Genomic DNA, 18613 nt, shown 5'->3' on the forward strand with positions numbered 1-18613 from the left:
AAGTGCAAAAGGTAATCTAGAACAGAAGATAAGGAGGAATGTTGAGGCTCCTTATTGTGAGAAAAACACTACGTAGAATTTTTGGTGATAGCATTGCCTAGTGGCATGCTTCCTAGAAGCCTCTAAAATGTCTCTTACAGGTTGAGAAAACTGAAGAGGAGTTATGTTAAAAGGTACCAAGCTGTCAGGTGTAGAGACTGCAGGTTGGGATGAAGCAGAGATCCCTGACTGTGTAAGCAGAGATGGAAAAACTGGTAGAAGATATGGCTCCCTGCTGCTGAGTTGAAGTAGAAAGGAGTACCAAGGTTATCTCGGCCACCGAGAAGCAATCAGGATCATGGTGGCATAAGTGTTCTTCAACTTGATGAGAGCCTTAAGAATGAGAGGGAATGGAGGGAATGCATACAGGAAGGAATTCGTCCATTCCAGTAAGTAAGCATTTGCCTCGAGGTGATGAGGAGAATATATCCTGGAGCAGAACTGAGGCAGTTTGTGGTTGTGGGGAGCTGCAAAGAGATCCATCTGAGGCGTTCCCCACTGTGAAAAAATGTGATGAAGGGGCAAGGAATGGAGTGTCCATTCGTGAGGTTGCAGAAGACGACTCAAGTTGTCCGCTAAGCAATTGTTTGCCCCTTGAATGTAGACAGCTTTGAGGAAGGTGTTGTGATGGATTGCCCAGTTCCAAACCTTCAGAGCTTCTTGACAAAGGGAGAAAGATCCCGTCCCTCCCTGTTTGTTGACATAGTACATGGCAACTTGGTTGTCCATCCGAATGAAGACTACCTGGTCGTGAAGAAGATGTTGAAAAGCTTTGAGAGCATTGAAAATTGCTCTGAGTTCCAACAGATTGATGTGGCTCTGACGATCCGTACTGGTCCAGTGGCCTTGAGTACGGAGACCATCAGCACCCCAAGCGTAGGTCGAGGAATCTGTTGTGAAGACCTTCTGATGTGGGGGCATTTGAAACAGTAAGTCTCTGGAGAGATTGGAAGAGAGCATTCACCAGCGGAGAGACTGTCTCAAGGAAGGAGTGACTGCAATGTGTCGAGTAAGCAGGTCACAAGTCTGCATCCACTGAGATGCCAGGGTCCACTTAGGAATTCTGAGGTGAAGTCTGGCAAAAGGAGTCACGTGTACTGTGGAGGCCATGTGACCTACCGTATTTTCACGCATATAACGCGCATACGTGTATAACACGCATACGCGTATAGCGCGCGGGTCTAAAGCATGTCTGTAAAAAATTTTTTATATAGCACGCATACGCATATACCGCGCATGCTGCTATAACCTCCTCCCACTCCCGCTTACTCTTCTGGCCTGCGAACCGGCCTCCTCCCCCCCCGCTCGCGTCACCCCCCCTCCCCCGCGATCCTACAACCCCCCCAGCACCGCAAAACATCTCTTACCCGATTGGGCACCGGCACCAGCACCAATGCAGAGGACGTGCCAGTGCCAGTGCCCGAAGATCCTCCCTCGTTGTGTTGGGCTGGGCTGGGCTGTGCGGTGCAGGGAGATCCTCCTTCTTCCCTGTGCTGGGCTGGACTGGGCTTTGAGCATGCGCAAAGCCCAGTCCAGCCCGGCACAGGGAAGGAGGATCTCCCTGCACCGCACAGCCCAGTCAAGCCCGGCACAGGGAAGAAGGAGGATCTCCCTGCACCGCACAGCCCAGCCCAGCCCAACGAGGGAGGATCTTCGGGCACTGGCACTGGCACGTCCTGTGAATTGGTGCTGGTGCCGGTGCCCAATCGGGTAAGAGATGTTTTGCGGTGCTGAGGGGGTTGTAGGATCGCGGGGGAGGAGGGGTGACGCGAGCGGGGGGAGGATGCCGGTTCGCAGGGGGGATGCCGGATCGGAATAAAAAAAAAAGTTGTAAAACGCGCTCACACCTATAACGCGCACGGTTATGCACGGTTTGTAAAAATCATGTATAACGCGCGCGTTATATGTGTGAAAATACGGTAGTAGTACCATCATGTGTCTCGCTGAGATGGAAGAGTTGGAAGACATTGTATGACAGAGTTGAAGGAGAGCTTCCAGACGTTGTTGTGGAAGGAATGCTCTGAGTTGGATAATGTCCAGAACAGCTCCTATGAATTGTAGATTCTGAGAGGGCTGAAGGTGTGATTTGGGAAAGTTGATTTCGAATCACAAACTTTGTAGGAACCATGTAGTCCGTTGGGTCGCTACAATAACCCCCTGAGATGTTGAATCTTTGATGAGCCAGTCGTCTAGGTAGGAAAATACCTAATGACCATGGTATCTGAGAGCTGCTGCTACAACCACCAGGCACTTGGTGAACACCCTGGGAGATGAAGCCAGGCCAAAGGGCAGCACTCTGTATTGATAATGCAGATTCCCCACCCAAAATCTGAGATATTGGCGGGAGGCTGGATGAATGGGAATATGAGTATAAGCCTCCTTGAGATCCAGAGAGCATAACCAGTCGTTTTGATCTAGAAGGGGATAAATGGATCCAGGGACAACATTCAAAATTTTTCTTTGACTAAAAATATGTTGAGATCCCTGAGATCCAGAATGGGTCGCAAATCGCCCGTCTTCTTCGGAACAAGGAAGTAATGGGAGTAAAACCCCCTGTTCTGCTGTTCCAAAGGAACTGGTTAGATGGCATGGAGAGAAAGCAGAACTTGAGCTTTCTGAAGAAGAAGGGCGGTCTGGGATGGACTGGAAGGATACTCTCTTGGAGGAAGCTCTGGTGGAACCTGAGTGAAATGAAGAGAGTATCCTTCTCTGATGATTGACAACACCCAGAGGTCAGATGTGATTGTCTCCCATCGGTGGTAAAAATGATGGAGATGACCTCTAATGGGAGAAGATATGTCAGAGACAGAACGGTGGAGATTATGCTCTGTTGTAAACAATCAAAAAGGCTGCGTAGCCTTAGGTGCAGCAGAAGGTTGAGATTCTGTTGCTTCTGATTCTGCTGTTTTTTGAGAGGAGAATGAGTGTAAGGAGCTGATCTCGGAGCAAAACACCTCTGGAAAATTGGAGGGGGGCGTGCAGGCTTGGCAGGAGCTGGCTTAGGCTTTGGTCTGACAATAGAAGCAAAGGATTTTTCATGTTCAGACAATTTCTTGTTGGCTGCCTTGATAGATTCATTGAAAAGGTCATTGCCTGCACAAAGAATATTAGCCAAGCGGTCCTGAAGATTAGGGTCCATGTCAATGGTGCGAAGCCAGGCTAGGCGGCGCATTGCTACAGAACAAGCAATTGTCCTGGCGGACAACTCAAAGGCATCATAAGAACACTGAAGTAGATGTAATCTGAGTTGTGACAGAGTAGCTATGACTTCTTGAAATTCGAAGTGCTTTTGAGTATCTAAATAGCTGAGAAATTTAGGAAGGAGATCAATGAGGAACTTGAAATAAATGACAAAATGAAAATTGTAATTGAGGACTTTGGAGGACATCATGGCATTTTGGTAGAGGCGACATCCAAACTTGTCCATGGTTTTCCCTTCCCTTCCAGGAAGAACCGTAGCATAAACCTTAGAAGGGTGGGATCTTTTCAAGGAGGACTCCACAAGTAGGGACCGGTGAGACAACTGCAAATTCTCAAATCCTTTGTAATGTAGAGTTTTATACCTGGAGTCTAACTTGCATGGAACAGCAGGAATTGCATAAGAAGTCTCCAGGCATCGTGTAAAAGTCTGAGACAAAAGCTTGTGAAGAGGAAGCTTAAGTGACTCTGCAGGAGGTTGAGGAAAATGCATGACTTTGAGATACTCCTTAGAGTATTTAGAACCAGCATCCAATTGAAGGTCCAGGTCAGCAGCCATCTGATGAAGAAAAGAAGAGAAAGATAGATGATCCCCTAATGCCTTGACTCGAGGACATCGAGGCAGCCTGGGTCGAAGGTGAAGCTTCTGCAGGAAAACAGGCATTAAAAGAATAAGGAGACTTGGACGAAGCAATAGAAACCGCTGAGTCCTTGAGGACTGGAAGCAGGGACCTCAATTGAGGAGTCGGTGGTCTAGTAGAGATGGAAGGCGTAGATCAAGGCTTAGTTGAAAAAGGACGCTCTTTGGAAGAAGAGCTATGCCTGGAAGTATGCCTCGAGGAAGGTCTCGATCGTTGGTGAGAGTGGTGCTTGGAAGCAGATCTCGAAGATCGAGGAGACTTCGCCCTGGAGATGGAAGCAGACGTTGCTACCAAGGAATGGATAGGGCTAGAAGCTGTGGATCGAAGCTCAGGAGGCTTGATGTGAGGCACTCCCTCACTCGAGGCACTCCCAAAGACTCTGCTCCTTGTATGGAGTGTGAGGATTCCTGTCGAGGCACTTGAAAAGAATCTGCTCCTTGCTTCGCATGCATAGATGCCAGACCAGACACTCGCAGAGACTCTGCTCCCTGCATAGAGTGTGTAGTCTCAGCCGGAGGCATAGGAAGAGGCTCAACCTCGTGGGAGTATGCAGAATGCCCAGGCTGGATTAAAGTAGCAAGCTTCGGTCCCATATTATTTAGGAACTGAATGAATTGCTTCTCTAACATGGTCTGGAAAGAAGCCGGCAAGGATGGATCCGCATCTGAAACCGGACTACCTGGTTTGGCTGGAGGTTCCACCGAGGCAGTGGAAATGTGCTTCGACTTTAAAGTTTTAGCCAACTTGATTACCAGCGTTGGAACTTTCTGCTGAGCTATTTGACCTGAGGATGCAGGGGAAGATACAGAAGGTGTAGTCGAGGAAAGAGCCACTGCAAATGAAGAAGGTCTGATGAGGCAAGAGGTTGGAGTAGTGGAGGCAAGAAGGCCCTCGGTTGAAGGTGGGACAGAGGCTGCTTTCAAAGTCGAGGGAGTGGTTGAAGAATCCATCCCGAAAAGCTTCTCCACTAAAATCCAACGACTTTTAAGGGTTCGAGTTTGAAGAGTAACACAGCTCTCGCACGACTTCGGTTGAGGCACTTGAGGCACCAACGGTATGGGTCCGTGAGGGAAATCGCACGCTGGCACTGGCTACACTTCTTGAAGCCCGTTGCTGTCCGGGACATAGGAGGAAAAATAGCCGCCGCAAAGTCGAAGCCCACGGGCTGCGGCCGAGAGGCCTGTCCTGGCAGTCGAATGTAAGAAATTAATTTTTTTTTTTTTAAACTAGAAAATAAAAGAAAAGAACACAGCGATTCGTGAAGAAAATAAACACAAACTGCGGTGAGAGAAGGCATGAAGCAATAAAGTTAAACGCAGAGAGTCAAAGACGGACTTCTTGGCTTCGCGGAAAACTGAGCACTGAGGAGACGCGCCCTGCACTGGGCGGGAAGGCACTTGCACATGCGCGGTGCGGCTGACTTGAAACTTCGTTTCTACAAGAAAGTCTGCTTGCGAGGCTGTCCGCATCCAGGCTCCGTCGGTAACGTAACCCATATGTGAGAATAGGCTGCCTGCTTGTCCTGGGATAATTATAAGTATGCACTTCTAAGTATGTACTTGTAAGTGCGTAATTAGAAGTACTTAGAAGTGCGTACTTAGAAATACACACTTAGAAGTACGCACTATGTTACTATGTACTTAGAAGTGCGTACTTCTAAGTGTGTATTTCTAAGTACGTACTTCTAAGTACTTCTAATTACGCACTTACAAGTACATACTTAGAAGTGCATACTTATAATTATCCCAGGACAAGCAGGCAGCCTATTCTCACATATGGGTTACGTCACCGACGCAGCCCGGATGCGGACAGCCTCGCAAGCAGACTTTCTTGTAGAAATGAAGTACATACTTCTAAGTACGCACTTCTAAGGGCATACTTCTAAGTGCGTACTTCTAAGTACGCACTTACAAGTGCGTACTTAGAAGTACTTATATTTAGAAGTGCGTACTTACAAGTATGTACTTGTAAGTGCGTACGCACTTTTAAGTACACACCTACTTAGAAGTACGTACTTAAAAGTGCGTACTTAGAAGTATGCACTTAGAAGTGCGTACTTAGAACTACACACTTAGAAGTACGCACTTCTAAGTACGCATTTACAAGTACTTATATTTAGAAGTGCGTACGCACTTTTAAGTACACACTTCTAAGTATGCACCTTACATAGGCTCCAATCTAGGCTTCTACTTAGCCTAGATTAGACACTTACTTAGGTGCCTACATTGGAGTCCATGTAGGTGCATACTTATAAGTAGGTGCATTGGAGCCTATTTGTTACAAGCTGGTAAGAGAATGTGACCATATATCCTATTTTGAAAGAAAGGGGGGATGGAGAGAGAAAAAGTTCAACTCATGGAGGGACAGAGAGAGACGGGGAATGTAATAAGGTCTGGGGAAGAGGAAGCATGCAGGAGGCAAAAAGAAAGATTGGATGCACAGTCAGAGGGAAGTGCAACCAGAGACTCATGAAATCACCAGACAACAATGATAGGAAAAATAATTTTATTTTCGATTTAATGATCAAAATATGTCAGTTTTGAGAATTTATATCTGCTGTCTATATTTTGCACAATATTTATCTATTTTCTATAGTTACTAAGATGACATTGCATATTTTAACATCATCTGCCTTGACATCTTTGAAAAAAAATCAACTCGTAAATGAAAATTAACATTTTCTCTGCATCCAGTGTGCTTTATGTTTAAAAATATATATATATATATATATTTATGGTTACCATTATGAATTAATAAGATATTGTGTGTACATGAAAAATGAATGGAAGAAATTGGAAGTGGGGTTTGGGCAGGGTTGGGGGGGCGAGACTGAAAATTAATAGATGTCCCATTTTGATGAAAAAAATAAATGGTCATATTCTGTATTCATATAAACATCTGTTCTGATTGTTGGATGGTACTGGTTTGAGCAACATAGTTAGACATTTCTTTTGATTATGCCCCTCCACGTATATAATTCCACGTGTATAAGTCACTCAATGTCAGCAGCACCAAAATGTCCATTCTCAAAAGTACATCCCAATATTTTTTTTTCTCAAAAATCATCTAATCTGTACTTCCAAACCACTAGTATGTCTATCTTTATACCATATTTTCACCCAAATATTCATCCCAAACACCCAGAACAAGACCTTTTGGACATGGGAGGGGCCAGCAATATGATGGGCTGGCCAACCAGACATGGCAACAGAGTAGTGGGGCACCTTACAGGGCACTGCTGTGAACTTCACAAAAAGGGTGTCACATAAACATCTCACCTGAACTCCCATATAAGTAAGGTTGAGCTCCCCAAAACCCACTACACCCACCTGTCTACTACCCCAATAGCCCCAATATGGCAGTAGAGTTATGGGGGTGGGCTCATATTTTCCATCATGAACGTATTGGTTAGAGCGGTTTATGCGCCTGAGTCCTCCTCTCTATGGTTCACTAAGCCACCCCCCCAGTCTACTTAAGATTCATCTGTGCAGCTCTACTTTCCTATGCCAGGTGCTGATGTTCTGGAGGCAGGTATGTACGTTTTTATTCTGAATTTTATGGTGTGTGTGGAGGGAGGGGGGGGTCAGTGATCACTGGTGGAGTGTGGGGGGGGGGTCTGTACTTTGTGTCTGCAGTGATTATCTGGTCACTTTGGATACCTTCTGAGCACTTGGACTTGTTTTTAGATCGCCTAAGTAATAACGTATATGTTCCGTCTAGACAGTCTTGTTAAACTTTCGATTATCCCTGCAGTACGACTATGTCTAAGCCGCCCACATCCCGCCCTAACCACTCCTTCCAGCTCTGGGTGCACAGTGGAATTCAGAAGCTTAAAAGATCTCTGGATATATCTAAAAACCCGTTTTGATTATTGGCACTTGGACGACCTGTCTTTTAGGTCATCCAAGTACCGACTTGGGCAGGTTTTTAGACGTATTTTTCTTTTGATTATGAGCCCCATAATAACACAGCAGTTGACGGCACTCTGCCCAACAAGATATCATACATGTAAGTACTAGGAATTATGAAACAGAGAAAAATGAAGGCAGATGAAGACCATATGCCCAACCATAGTAACATAGTAGATGATGGCAGATAAAAGCCCAAATGGTCCATCCAGTCTGCCCAACCTGATTCAATTTAAATTTTTTCTTCTTAGCTATTTCTGGGCAAGAATCCAAAGCTCTACCCAGTACTGTGCTTGGATTCCAACTGCCGAAATCTCTATTAAAACCTACTCCAGCCCATCTACACTCTCCCAGCCATTGAAGCCCTCCCCAGCCCATCTTCCCTCAAATGACCATATACGGACACAGACCGTGCAAGTCTGCCCAGTAACTGGCCTAGTTCAATATTTAGTATTATTTTCTGATTCTAAATCTTCTATGTTCATCCCACGCTTCTTTGAACTCTGTCACAGTTTTACTCTCCACCACCTCTCTCGGGAGCTCATTCCAGGCATCCACCACCCTCTCCGTAAAGTAGAATTTCCTAACATTGCCTTTGAATCTACCACCCCTCAACCTCAAATTATGTCCTCTGGTTTTACCATTTTCCTTTCTCTGGAAAAGATTTTGTTCTACGTTAATACCTTCAAGTATTTAAGCGTCTGAATCATATCTCCCAGATGACATCCACTATCCCCTCCTCTCCCTTATAGATCCAATGTCCCAAGCTGTCTTCAATTCAGATACACTCTTCACTTCCACCACCTACACTGGGAGGCCATTCCACACATCCACCACCCTTTCAGTGAAAAAGTATTTTCTGAGGTTACTTCTGAATCTATCCCCTTTCACCTTCATTCTATGCCTCCTGATCCTAGAGCTTCCTCTCAGTTGAAAGAGACTTGTCTCATGTGCATTCATGCCACATAGATATTTAAAACAACTCTATCGTATCTCCCCTCTTCTGTCTTTCTTCCAAAGTATACATATGGAGATCTTTAAGTCTGCCTCCATACATCTTATGCTGAAAACCACTATCCTTTTTAGTAGCCTCCTCGGGACTGACTCCATCCTTTTTATATTTTTTTGAAGGTGCGGTCTCCAGAATTGTACACAATATTCTAAATGAGGTCTCACTAGAGTCTTATACAGGGGCATCAATACCTCCTTTTTCCTACTGGTCATACCTCTCTCTATGCATCCTAGCATCCTTCTAGCTTTCATCATTGCCTTTTCAACCTATTTAGCCACATAATCACATATTATCACACCCATGCAGAAAAGTTCTTCACCCTCTCAGGTGTTTGTGCTCAAATGCATGACCTTTCATTTCTTAGCATTAAATCTTAGCTGCCAAATTTCAGACCATTCGTCAAGCTTCACTAGATTCTTCCTGTGCAGAGAGGCAAATCTTATGTGACAGCTCTTCAACAATATAACTTACAAAAATGTTAAAAAGAACAGGCCCAAGAATCAAACCTTGAGACACACCACTGATAACATCCCTTTTCTCAGAGCAATCTCCATTAACCACTACTCCCAGTTTACTTTGAGGCCCATATTGAGGGCACTCAGTTTATTTATTAGATGCCTGCGTTCATGATCTTGAGTTAACCTTGCCATTTCATGACACAAACCATAAAAGGTCTGTCCAGCACTGGCTTAATATTCAACTACTGGTGTTGCCATTGAAGACTGCTTCGGTCCAACCATATCTATCTGGCCATGATCGGAACACAGACCATGATCGGAACACAGACCACAGAACACAGGCCAGGCACTAGCCTTACTTCCCAATTACTAGATTTGTCAGTTAAGCAAAGCTAAGTTTTGATTTCATTCTCATTCCATTTAAGAATCCTTTATGCTTATTCCATGCGTTATTAGATAACATGACTGTTTTTGTCTCCACCACCTCCTGTGGGAGGATATTCCAGGCATCTATCACCCGCTCTGTGAAAAAGTACCTTAAGTTCACCCCTTGTAACCTCAATTCATGTTCTCTAGTTCTACAACTTAGCCTTACTTGGAAAAGGTTTATTTGCATATTAACACATTTCAAATATTTAAACATCTTCTTTCCTCTGGGGTACACAAGTCCTCAAGTCTCTTGGCACAAACTTTAGATCATTTTTCCTCTGAACCACTTAAGTCATTTTATGTCCTCAGCAAGATACCGTCTCCAAAACTGAACCCAATACTCTAAGTGGGGCTATGCTATTGTCTTGTACAGGGGCATCAACACTTACTTTCTTCTGCTGGTTATACATTTCTCTATGCAGCTCAGTATTGGCCACCTTGAAGTTATTCATCATTATTCTATTAATCTCCTGGTTACGTTGTTGATCTATTTTGAAGTTGATTTTTTGCTGAAGGGTGTTTTTCTTATTTTAATTTTTGCTATAAGGGCGTTTGTTTCATCATGGAAGTTCAAAATGCTGAAGGCAAATAATGCTCTTTGAAGTCATTGAACTTCAAGTGTTGATTGAAATATCTGGAAATTTTCAGCCCACTGTGCCGTGAAGCAAGTAGAATGTGAGGGATTCTTTGAAAAGGGATGGAGAACAAAATTGAGACTATCATTTCACCTCTGTACATAAATAATTACTAGCCAGCTATGAAACATATAAACAGAAAAATGAAGGCAGATAAAGACCATATGGCCTATCTACTGCCTATCCATGCCATCTACACTTAGTAGATAAAGACAGGTAGGGAGGCACTCTCTAAAGTTGAAAGGGGATAGATTCCGTACAAACATAAGGAAGTTCTTCTTCACCCAGAGAGTGGTGGAGAGCTGGAACGCTCTTCCGGAGTCTGTTGTAGGGGAAAACACCCTCCAGGGTTTCAAGACTAAGCTGGACAAGTTCCTGCTAAACTGGACATACGAAAGTGAGGCTGGACTCATTTAGAGCACTGGTCTTTGACTTGGGGGGCTGCCGTGTGAGCGGACTGCTGGGCAGGATGGACCACTGGTCTGATCCAGCAGCGGCAATTCTTATGTTCTGCCTCTCCCTTAGCGATCCAATGTACTTATTCCAAGCTTATTTGAATTCAAATACATTTTTGTCTCCACCATTTCCATACCCTTTCTGTAGAAAAGTATTTTCTGAGGTTATTTCTTAGTCTAGCCTCACTCATTCCAAAGCTTTCTTTCAATTGAAAGAGACTTGCCTCATATGCCATGTAGGTATTTAAACATCTGTATCATATCGCCCCTATCCAAATTTCCTCCAAAGTATACATTTAAGATTTTTAATTCTGTCTCCATATACCTTATGACGAAGACCACCGACCATTTTAGTAGCCTTCTTCTGGAGTGGCTCCATTCATGTCTTTTTGAAGGTGTGGTCTTCAGAACTGTACAAAATATACTAAATGAGGTCTAAATGATTTAGAATAAATATTCTAAATAATCTAAATGATGCAGGGGCATCATTGCCTCCTTCTTCTTACTGGCCATTTCTCTCCCCGTGCACCCTAGCATCCTTCTAGTTTTCACCATCACCTTTTCTGCCTGTCTGGCCATCTTAAAATCATCACTTTCGATCACATCACATCCAAGTCCCGCTTCTCTTTCGTGCACAAAAGTTCTTCACTGTACCAGTTCTAAATTGTACCATTTCCTTGGGTTTTTGCAGCTTAAATGCATTTTCCTACATTTCTTAGTATTAAATTCTTCAAGCTTCACCATACCATCAGGGGTATTATCCACAAAGAAGCAAACCTTACCAAACAGCCCTTCAAGAAATATCACTTACAAAAATGTTAATAAGAACAGGCCCAAGAGAGAGAAAGTGGAGGGGTCAAGTGAAGCAGCCTTGCCTGAGTAGATGCGAGGAGAGAAGCTCTGGATAAACCGCAAGAAATCTTGAAACTAAAGGCTAGTTGCACTGTCAATCATATTTTCCAACTACACCTCCTTCCCAGGGTGCTGCTCTTACCCCCTCCGTTTGTACAAAAGAAATCAAGTAGCACTGTAATAAAAGACCTAACAGAAAGGAGGAAAACAGGGAAAAATCCCCAACACTACAATTTTGTTCTGCTCTGTAACAAACACAGGAAATAACATTATAACATTCAAACTTGTGTAACAAGCATCGCATGACTTGCAATGAAGCAGAGACTGAAACCAGACTGTATGGTGATATTTCTTCTTTGTTTTTTTAATATCATTCTCCAAAAACAGTGCATGCAAATGAGGTTTGCGGAGCAGAGCATAGGGCTCTCTAAATTTACTTGAGATGAGTTGCTGGTGGTAGCAATCAGTACATGTGCTGAAAAGTCTCCTCACTCTTGGGGATGACAAAATTAATTCTGTGGCAACGCTGGCTCAACCGTCCACAGAGTGAGTAGGCTATCCAAGGTATCCCTTACCTTGTCGATAAGGTTGGTATTAGTCTATTGTTGATAAATTTCTTAATTAATTCTTGTGAAGTAAAATTCCTATGGGTAACAGCCTATAAATCAAATATATAGTATTACCACCCTGATATCTCTTTGTTTGGATATCACTTTTGCATATCTTGGATTTCTGTACCACATATATAATATGCTAATTTTTCAATTAAGCCTTGGTTGCCAAGCACCCACGGTTAAATCACTTGTGGCAACCTAACCATTGATATTCAGGGACACTTAAGCAGCCAATGTCAAAGAATATGACCACTAACCACCCCTGCCTGGGAAAAGATGGAACTTAATTGGTTAGTGACAGTAGTCAGACCACTAACTGGTTAAGTAAGCAGCAAAAGTTAAGACAACAGAAAGACTACTGCTAGAAGTTGTAGTGGCCATTTTGAGGCTGGATCCATGACAGAAGCAAGTGGGCATCATTCTTGCCCATATGACCTCCTAGACCACTAGGGAGATTACAGATAGGGGCCTGGGAGGGGGATTATCTGGGGGGGAGCGAGGGCTTGGGCCAGGACTATCATTGTGGGGTCCTTTTACTAAGGCGCCCTAGCCGTTTTAGCCCTAGTAAAACGACCTCCGTCTTTGGAGGAGGGTGAGGAATTGGAGAGACTGAGGCACCTGTTTTCCTTTTATGCGGATGCCAGACAATATTTAACTAGGTCCCAGTCTCAGCAAACCTAATCCCTCTTCCTTTTCTGATATACAGATCCTTCAGCCTGGTAGAACTAGGAAAAGATACTGATGGCAAAAATAATGTATTCTCCTTCTTTACAGGTAACTCAAATATTAACTGGGGTTATACAGATTCTCCTTGGGACCATTCTGATTGAAAATGAATATCGATCATATAGATTTGTTATGTATACTGGGGTTCCTTTCTGGTCTGGGAGTTTGGTGAGTATGAGAAAACTCTTGCTTCAGGGTTGATCAGCCGGACTAAGAGTGGGGATCAAGCCGTTGTTCTTTAGCTAGACAGGTATTTTCTATTTTTTTGGGGGGGGGAACTAACGCTGTTATACTGTTAATAGATTGTAAGCTCTTCTGAGGAGGGACTGTCTATTACATGTGCTATAGAAATGATAAAGAGTAGTAGTAGTATTTCAGGATGTAGGTGTATTTATTTATTAACAGACCCCCCCAGCTGATATTCAGACTGCAGGAGATCACCAGCGATCTCCCGCAGTCCACAGCAATAACGAAAATTCAATGCCACATCTGGCAACTGGCATTGAATTTCTGCTCTATCTTTGGCTGGCTGAGACATAAGCTGACCAGCGAAGTCTTAACGGCCAAAGATAGACCACGCTTTTAGGTGGCTCTCTCTGGCCGCTGAATATTGGAGGTACCGGCTATGTCACATGACAGAGGGTCACTGGCCAATCTGCTGGGCTGGCCGATTGCCATGAACTGAATATCGAATCCTTGAAAGCCATTTATCCTAGACAGCATATGGTCAGTCTTCTTCCAAATTTCTGGGCTCACTGGGAGTTTTCTGTTTCTTGGACAGTTTTCAGTTACAAGGACTCACCCTGCTTCTTTCTCCTTTCTCTTGACAGTACATCATATCCGGATCACTGTCTGTCGCGGCATCTTGCAACCCTGCCATACCTCTGGTAAAGAATTCTCCATGTCAGAGGGTGGGAGGGCTCACATAAAAGGTGCCATTTTGGACTGTACTTTACATTTTGGGGTCTGTTGCTCATTTAATATGAGGTCGATATTCAACACTGGAGGAGGGTTTTCTTTTAACTGCCCCCAGTGTTATTCCCAGATATTGAGTGCTGAGTTATGACCAGGCACCAGCACTTATCTGGGTTTAGGCGGCCAGTTATCTCTTATGCAATCAGAACTTAACTGCATAAAAATAGGACCGACTTTTATGGGGTCTGATTTGACTGCTAAACCAGAGAGTTAAGTGCAGAATATGGGCATTTGACGCTGCCCACAGACCACCCACAAAATATCTGGCTTTGAGTTCAATGGTTTGTGGTGATATTGAGTGCCACTGAATGAGCGATTTAACCAGTCAGGAACCATTTCTGGATGGTTATACCCTTTAAATATTGGCCTAGGTGCCAATACATAAATTTATGCATAGACTGAAGCATCACAGATTGTACGCATAAAACCATTTGAAACCACCTGAACCATTTGAAAGGAAGCTCTGGAATGAGAAGCCACTTAAACACTGAATATCGACACTTAACTGCTAATGTTGACTCTGCCCTAGAACACTCTCAAAAAAGCTGGTTTCAGCTTGGGCATTTTCAGTGGCTCTATCCGCCGCATATACCCAGTTAGCTAGTAGAGCTGTTCAAATCTACAGCATTGTACTTAGCTGAAGCATTTCCCACCCATGTGCTCAATAAAAATGCCTTTGTCTTTTCTCAGGTCCGTGCCAGCCTCGCTATGAACATCATCAGCAGTATAGCAGCCGGGTTGGGCATCATCATATACATCACATTATCAAGTTTTTATTACAGATCTTATAGCCTCTGTTATTATGCCGAAGATAAGGAGGAATGCAGCATCCTAAACTTCTCCGTAGGTATTTCACACCTTTGTCGTCATGTTGGTTCTTTGTCTTTCAAAATAAGAAGACAAGTGACCCAAGTGAGAGTAGGGAGGAGACAAGAATGTTCATTTCTAGAGACCCAGGCTCAGATCACATTTCCTGTACAATCCCAAAGAACTAAAGGCTACGTTCAGCTGTTGTCTCTCGTCAGGGGCTATGAAAACTGACTTTGCAGTTTCCATAGCTTTTGGCATGCTGAATATTTTAGAAACATGATGGCAGATAAAGGCCAAATGGCCCATCCGCAGAATCCACTATCTCCTCCTCTCTCTATTGGTTAAGGCTCTTAACATTTGCATCTTCTCTTCCTATAGGCTAAGGCTCTTTACACCTGCATTATGAGGTCATAGAACTTTATGGTTATAGAAACATGACAGCAGATAAAGGCCAAATGGCTCAACCAGTCTGTCCATCTACAGCATCCACTATCTCCTCCCTAAGAGATCCCGCATGTCTGTCCCACATGTTCTTGAATTCAGACACAAGCCTTGATTCACTAAACTTACCTTAGCGATCCGATCTGCGGCCAATCCGTGGCCGAGTCTTCCCTTCCCGGGTGACCGATTCACCAAGCCTCCTCATGCAAATTAATGCAATCGGAAGCATGCCCCATAGCGACTGCACGGATTGCTGCAGAGCGATCCAGACACATGCACAGACCATCTTCTTTGCCTGTAGATGGTCTGCTCATGTGCTTGTTCTCTGCACAGTCCCGAGGCTGCACAAACAATGAAGGAAGGGAGGGTGGGCTTTGGAACAGAACACGGCCAGGGACTTGCTCTCATGCCCTTTCCCTGCACGAGCCCCTTCTGAGACCCAAACAACCCTGCCTGGTTCCCAGCCGCGAAAACACGCCTTTTTATTACCTGTCCTCCAGTTGCCCTCGCAAGCGAAGTTTAAAGTAAAATGAAGGATATAAATGTTTCCCTTAATCCGCTTTTAACTCTCCCATCTTGTTTCTTAGGCTTCGGCATTTGCATACAGACATTTTAAACAATGTTTGTCTTATCTCTTTACAATTTGCTCAGCAGTTGGCATGGATAATTTGCAATCTTTAAAATCAGTCTGCTCTGAATTTAAGGAAACCTGGTCTACTGCAGCCTGCATTGCAATCTTACTATCAAGATGCTTTGTCTTCCCTTTTATGATGATATCTTTTAAAGATACCTTGTCCCGAACCATGCTTTTTTTTTGAGTGACTGACCTGCTTCACCAGTGATCTCTCTCTTCTGATGGTGTGACCAAAATAAAATAGTCAGTACTTTGAATAGTATGCAATTTACTCAAATGCTTTGAAAGCCCGAATAAATAATATTACTATATTCCAGTTTTGACAATGTTAGAGCCTGTGCCATCAGCCTAAATATTTATGAATTCTTCTAAGATTGGGTATTAGCCAAAACCAACTCTTTGCAAGAGTTAATCTTTGATCTAGTATAATACCCACAAACGTATGATCCTGGGTTGGATCATCTGAATTAATCTGTCCTGAACTGATGATTGGGCACAAGTATATTAAATTAAATTTGATATGAGCACATTTAAAAGAGTTTTTTCAATACTGGGAGTACTCAAACAGCTAAAGAGCCAACACCTACGTTGGCCTTGCAATGACAGTGAAACAAGGTGGGAGTAGTTTACTGATATTCCTCATTTCCTTCTTCCACAAGTGTGATTTCCTGTATTTGTTTTTCTGTAGCTCAGTTCAAATCCCATTATGTCTTCTGGGGACAGGGAATTACCTACTGTACCTCAAAGGGTGATAGTTACATCTATAATCTCTCCCCTCCGCCTCCCCCGCTTTCCCCCATTTGGTGTCCGTGCTCCTGATAATCTAGTGTAATCATATTTCTATGTTTCTATGAGACAAAGACTGTGCCTGAATTTAAGAGGGCCTGGGATAGGTACGTGGGATCTCTCGGAGAGAGAAAGAAATAATGGTTCTTGCGGATGGGCCACTGCTATTTAAAATATTCATAAATGATCTAGAAACAGGGACGAAGTGTGAGATAATAAAATTTGCGGACGACACCAAACTATTTAGTGGAGCTCGGAGTAAAGAGAACTGTGAAGAATTGCAAAGGGACTTGAACAAGCTAGGGGAATGGGCGACGAGGTGGCAGATGAAGTTCAACGTTGAGAAATGTAAAGTATTACATATGGGAAGCAGAAACTTGAGGTACAACTATACGATGGGAGGGATGTTATTGAATGAGAGTACCCAAGAAAGGGACTTGGGGGTAATGGTGGACATGACAATGAAGCCGCCGGCACAGTGTGCAGCGGCTGCTAAGAGAGCAAATAGAATGCTAGGTACAATCAAGAAGGGTATTACTACCAGAACGAAATAAGTTATCCGGCCGTTGTTATCAGGCGATGGTGCGTCCGCATCTGGAGTACTGCGTCCAATATTGGTCGTCGTACCTTAAGAAGGATATGGCGATACTCGAGAGGGTTCAGAGGAGAGCGACACGTCTGATAAAAGGTTTGGAAAACCTTTCATATGCTGAGAGATTGGGAAAATTGGGACTCTTTTCCCTGGAGAAGAGGAGACTTAGAGGGGATATGATAGAGACTTACAAGATCATGAAGGGCATAGAGAGAGTAGAGAGGGACAGATTCTTCAAATAAAAGAACAAGAGGGCATTCGGAAAAGTTGAAAGGGGACAGATTCAAAACGAATGCTAGGAAGTTCTTCTTTACCCAACGTGTAGTGGACACCTGGAATGCGCTTCCAGAGGGCGTAATAGGGCAGAGTATGGTACTGGGGTTCAAGAAAGGATTGGACAATTTCCTGCTGGAAAAGGGGATAGAGGGGTATAGATAGAGGATTACTGCACAGGTCCTGGACCTGTCGGGCCGCCGCGTGAGCGGACTGCTGGGCACGATGGACCTCAGGTCTGACCAGCAGAGGCATTGCTTATGTTCTTATCGATGGGCCATTTGGGCCTTTATCTGCCGTCATCTACTATGTTACTATATAGCATGGGCATTTTTATTCCACTTAACCGAGGTGAGGCTCAAGGTAGGTAACGATGAAAGAAATTAGGCCATATCTCAAGAAAAATGCATACTTCTTAGAAATTACAGAAAAATAATGCACATCTAACACAGAAAACCAACCTGATGTGGATTCTCAGGACTTTTGTAATTTTTCATTCGCAGAACACTGTGTTTGACGGAGCCTTAGTCTTGCTGCTTGTCTTGACAATCCTGGAGTTCTGCGTCTCCATCTCCACATCCGCCTTCGCATGCAAAGTTCTCTGCAGGAACGCCTACAGTGAAGTGGTAATGTCCTTTTGTTCTGTGTCTGAGCATCTGGTTCTCCGTCTTTTGCCTGCGTGTCTCTCTTTTTCTGACCAGGCTGAACATATCTGAGATCATTTTTAAGTGACTACTTTTATGGGCTTCTTTTCTCCCCTGGGTTTTCCAGGAGAGAAAAACGAGAAAAAGCATTTATATTAGTGGATCCAAATTTAGCTCCCCAGGGCCCTTCCATCCAGAGGAGGTAAGGGAAAAATGACTCCAATATTGGAGGTTGATCCTCCAGTCCTATTTTTTTTGCAGAGTCTGTTCAAGCTCAGGAAGGATACAACCAACAGCTTTGTTGTCAATTACTACCCCATCAACGCCTTCCCTTTCAGGTCCTTTCTGTCACAGTAGAATCGATGGAACATTTATATTTAAAGGAACTTGCATTATAGGAGGGGAGCTATTTAAGGAGCTTCATTGATATAATTGACTACATCCAGGGTCGGTGAAAAGATATTAGGACCACAACCTTGACACCTTCTCCC

General features: G+C 43.9%; 1 protein-coding gene across 1 annotated transcript in view; it reads left to right on the top strand.

Moving 5' to 3' along the window:
* The window catches only part of LOC117348706 (membrane-spanning 4-domains subfamily A member 4A-like), a 40377-nt gene that overhangs the window by 14019 nt on the left and 7745 nt on the right, over positions 1-18613 (top strand). Inside the window, exons 3-6 of the mRNA XM_033921122.1 lie at positions 13016-13135; positions 13798-13854; positions 14633-14785; positions 17982-18104. Coding sequence (XP_033777013.1) covers positions 13016-13135; positions 13798-13854; positions 14633-14785; positions 17982-18104 — 453 coding nt within the window. The remainder of the gene's footprint in view (positions 1-13015; positions 13136-13797; positions 13855-14632; positions 14786-17981; positions 18105-18613) is intronic.

Source organism: Geotrypetes seraphini, chromosome 14 (assembly GCF_902459505.1).
Source record: "Geotrypetes seraphini chromosome 14, aGeoSer1.1, whole genome shotgun sequence".
Classification (NCBI taxonomy): domain Eukaryota; kingdom Metazoa; phylum Chordata; class Amphibia; order Gymnophiona; family Dermophiidae; genus Geotrypetes; species Geotrypetes seraphini.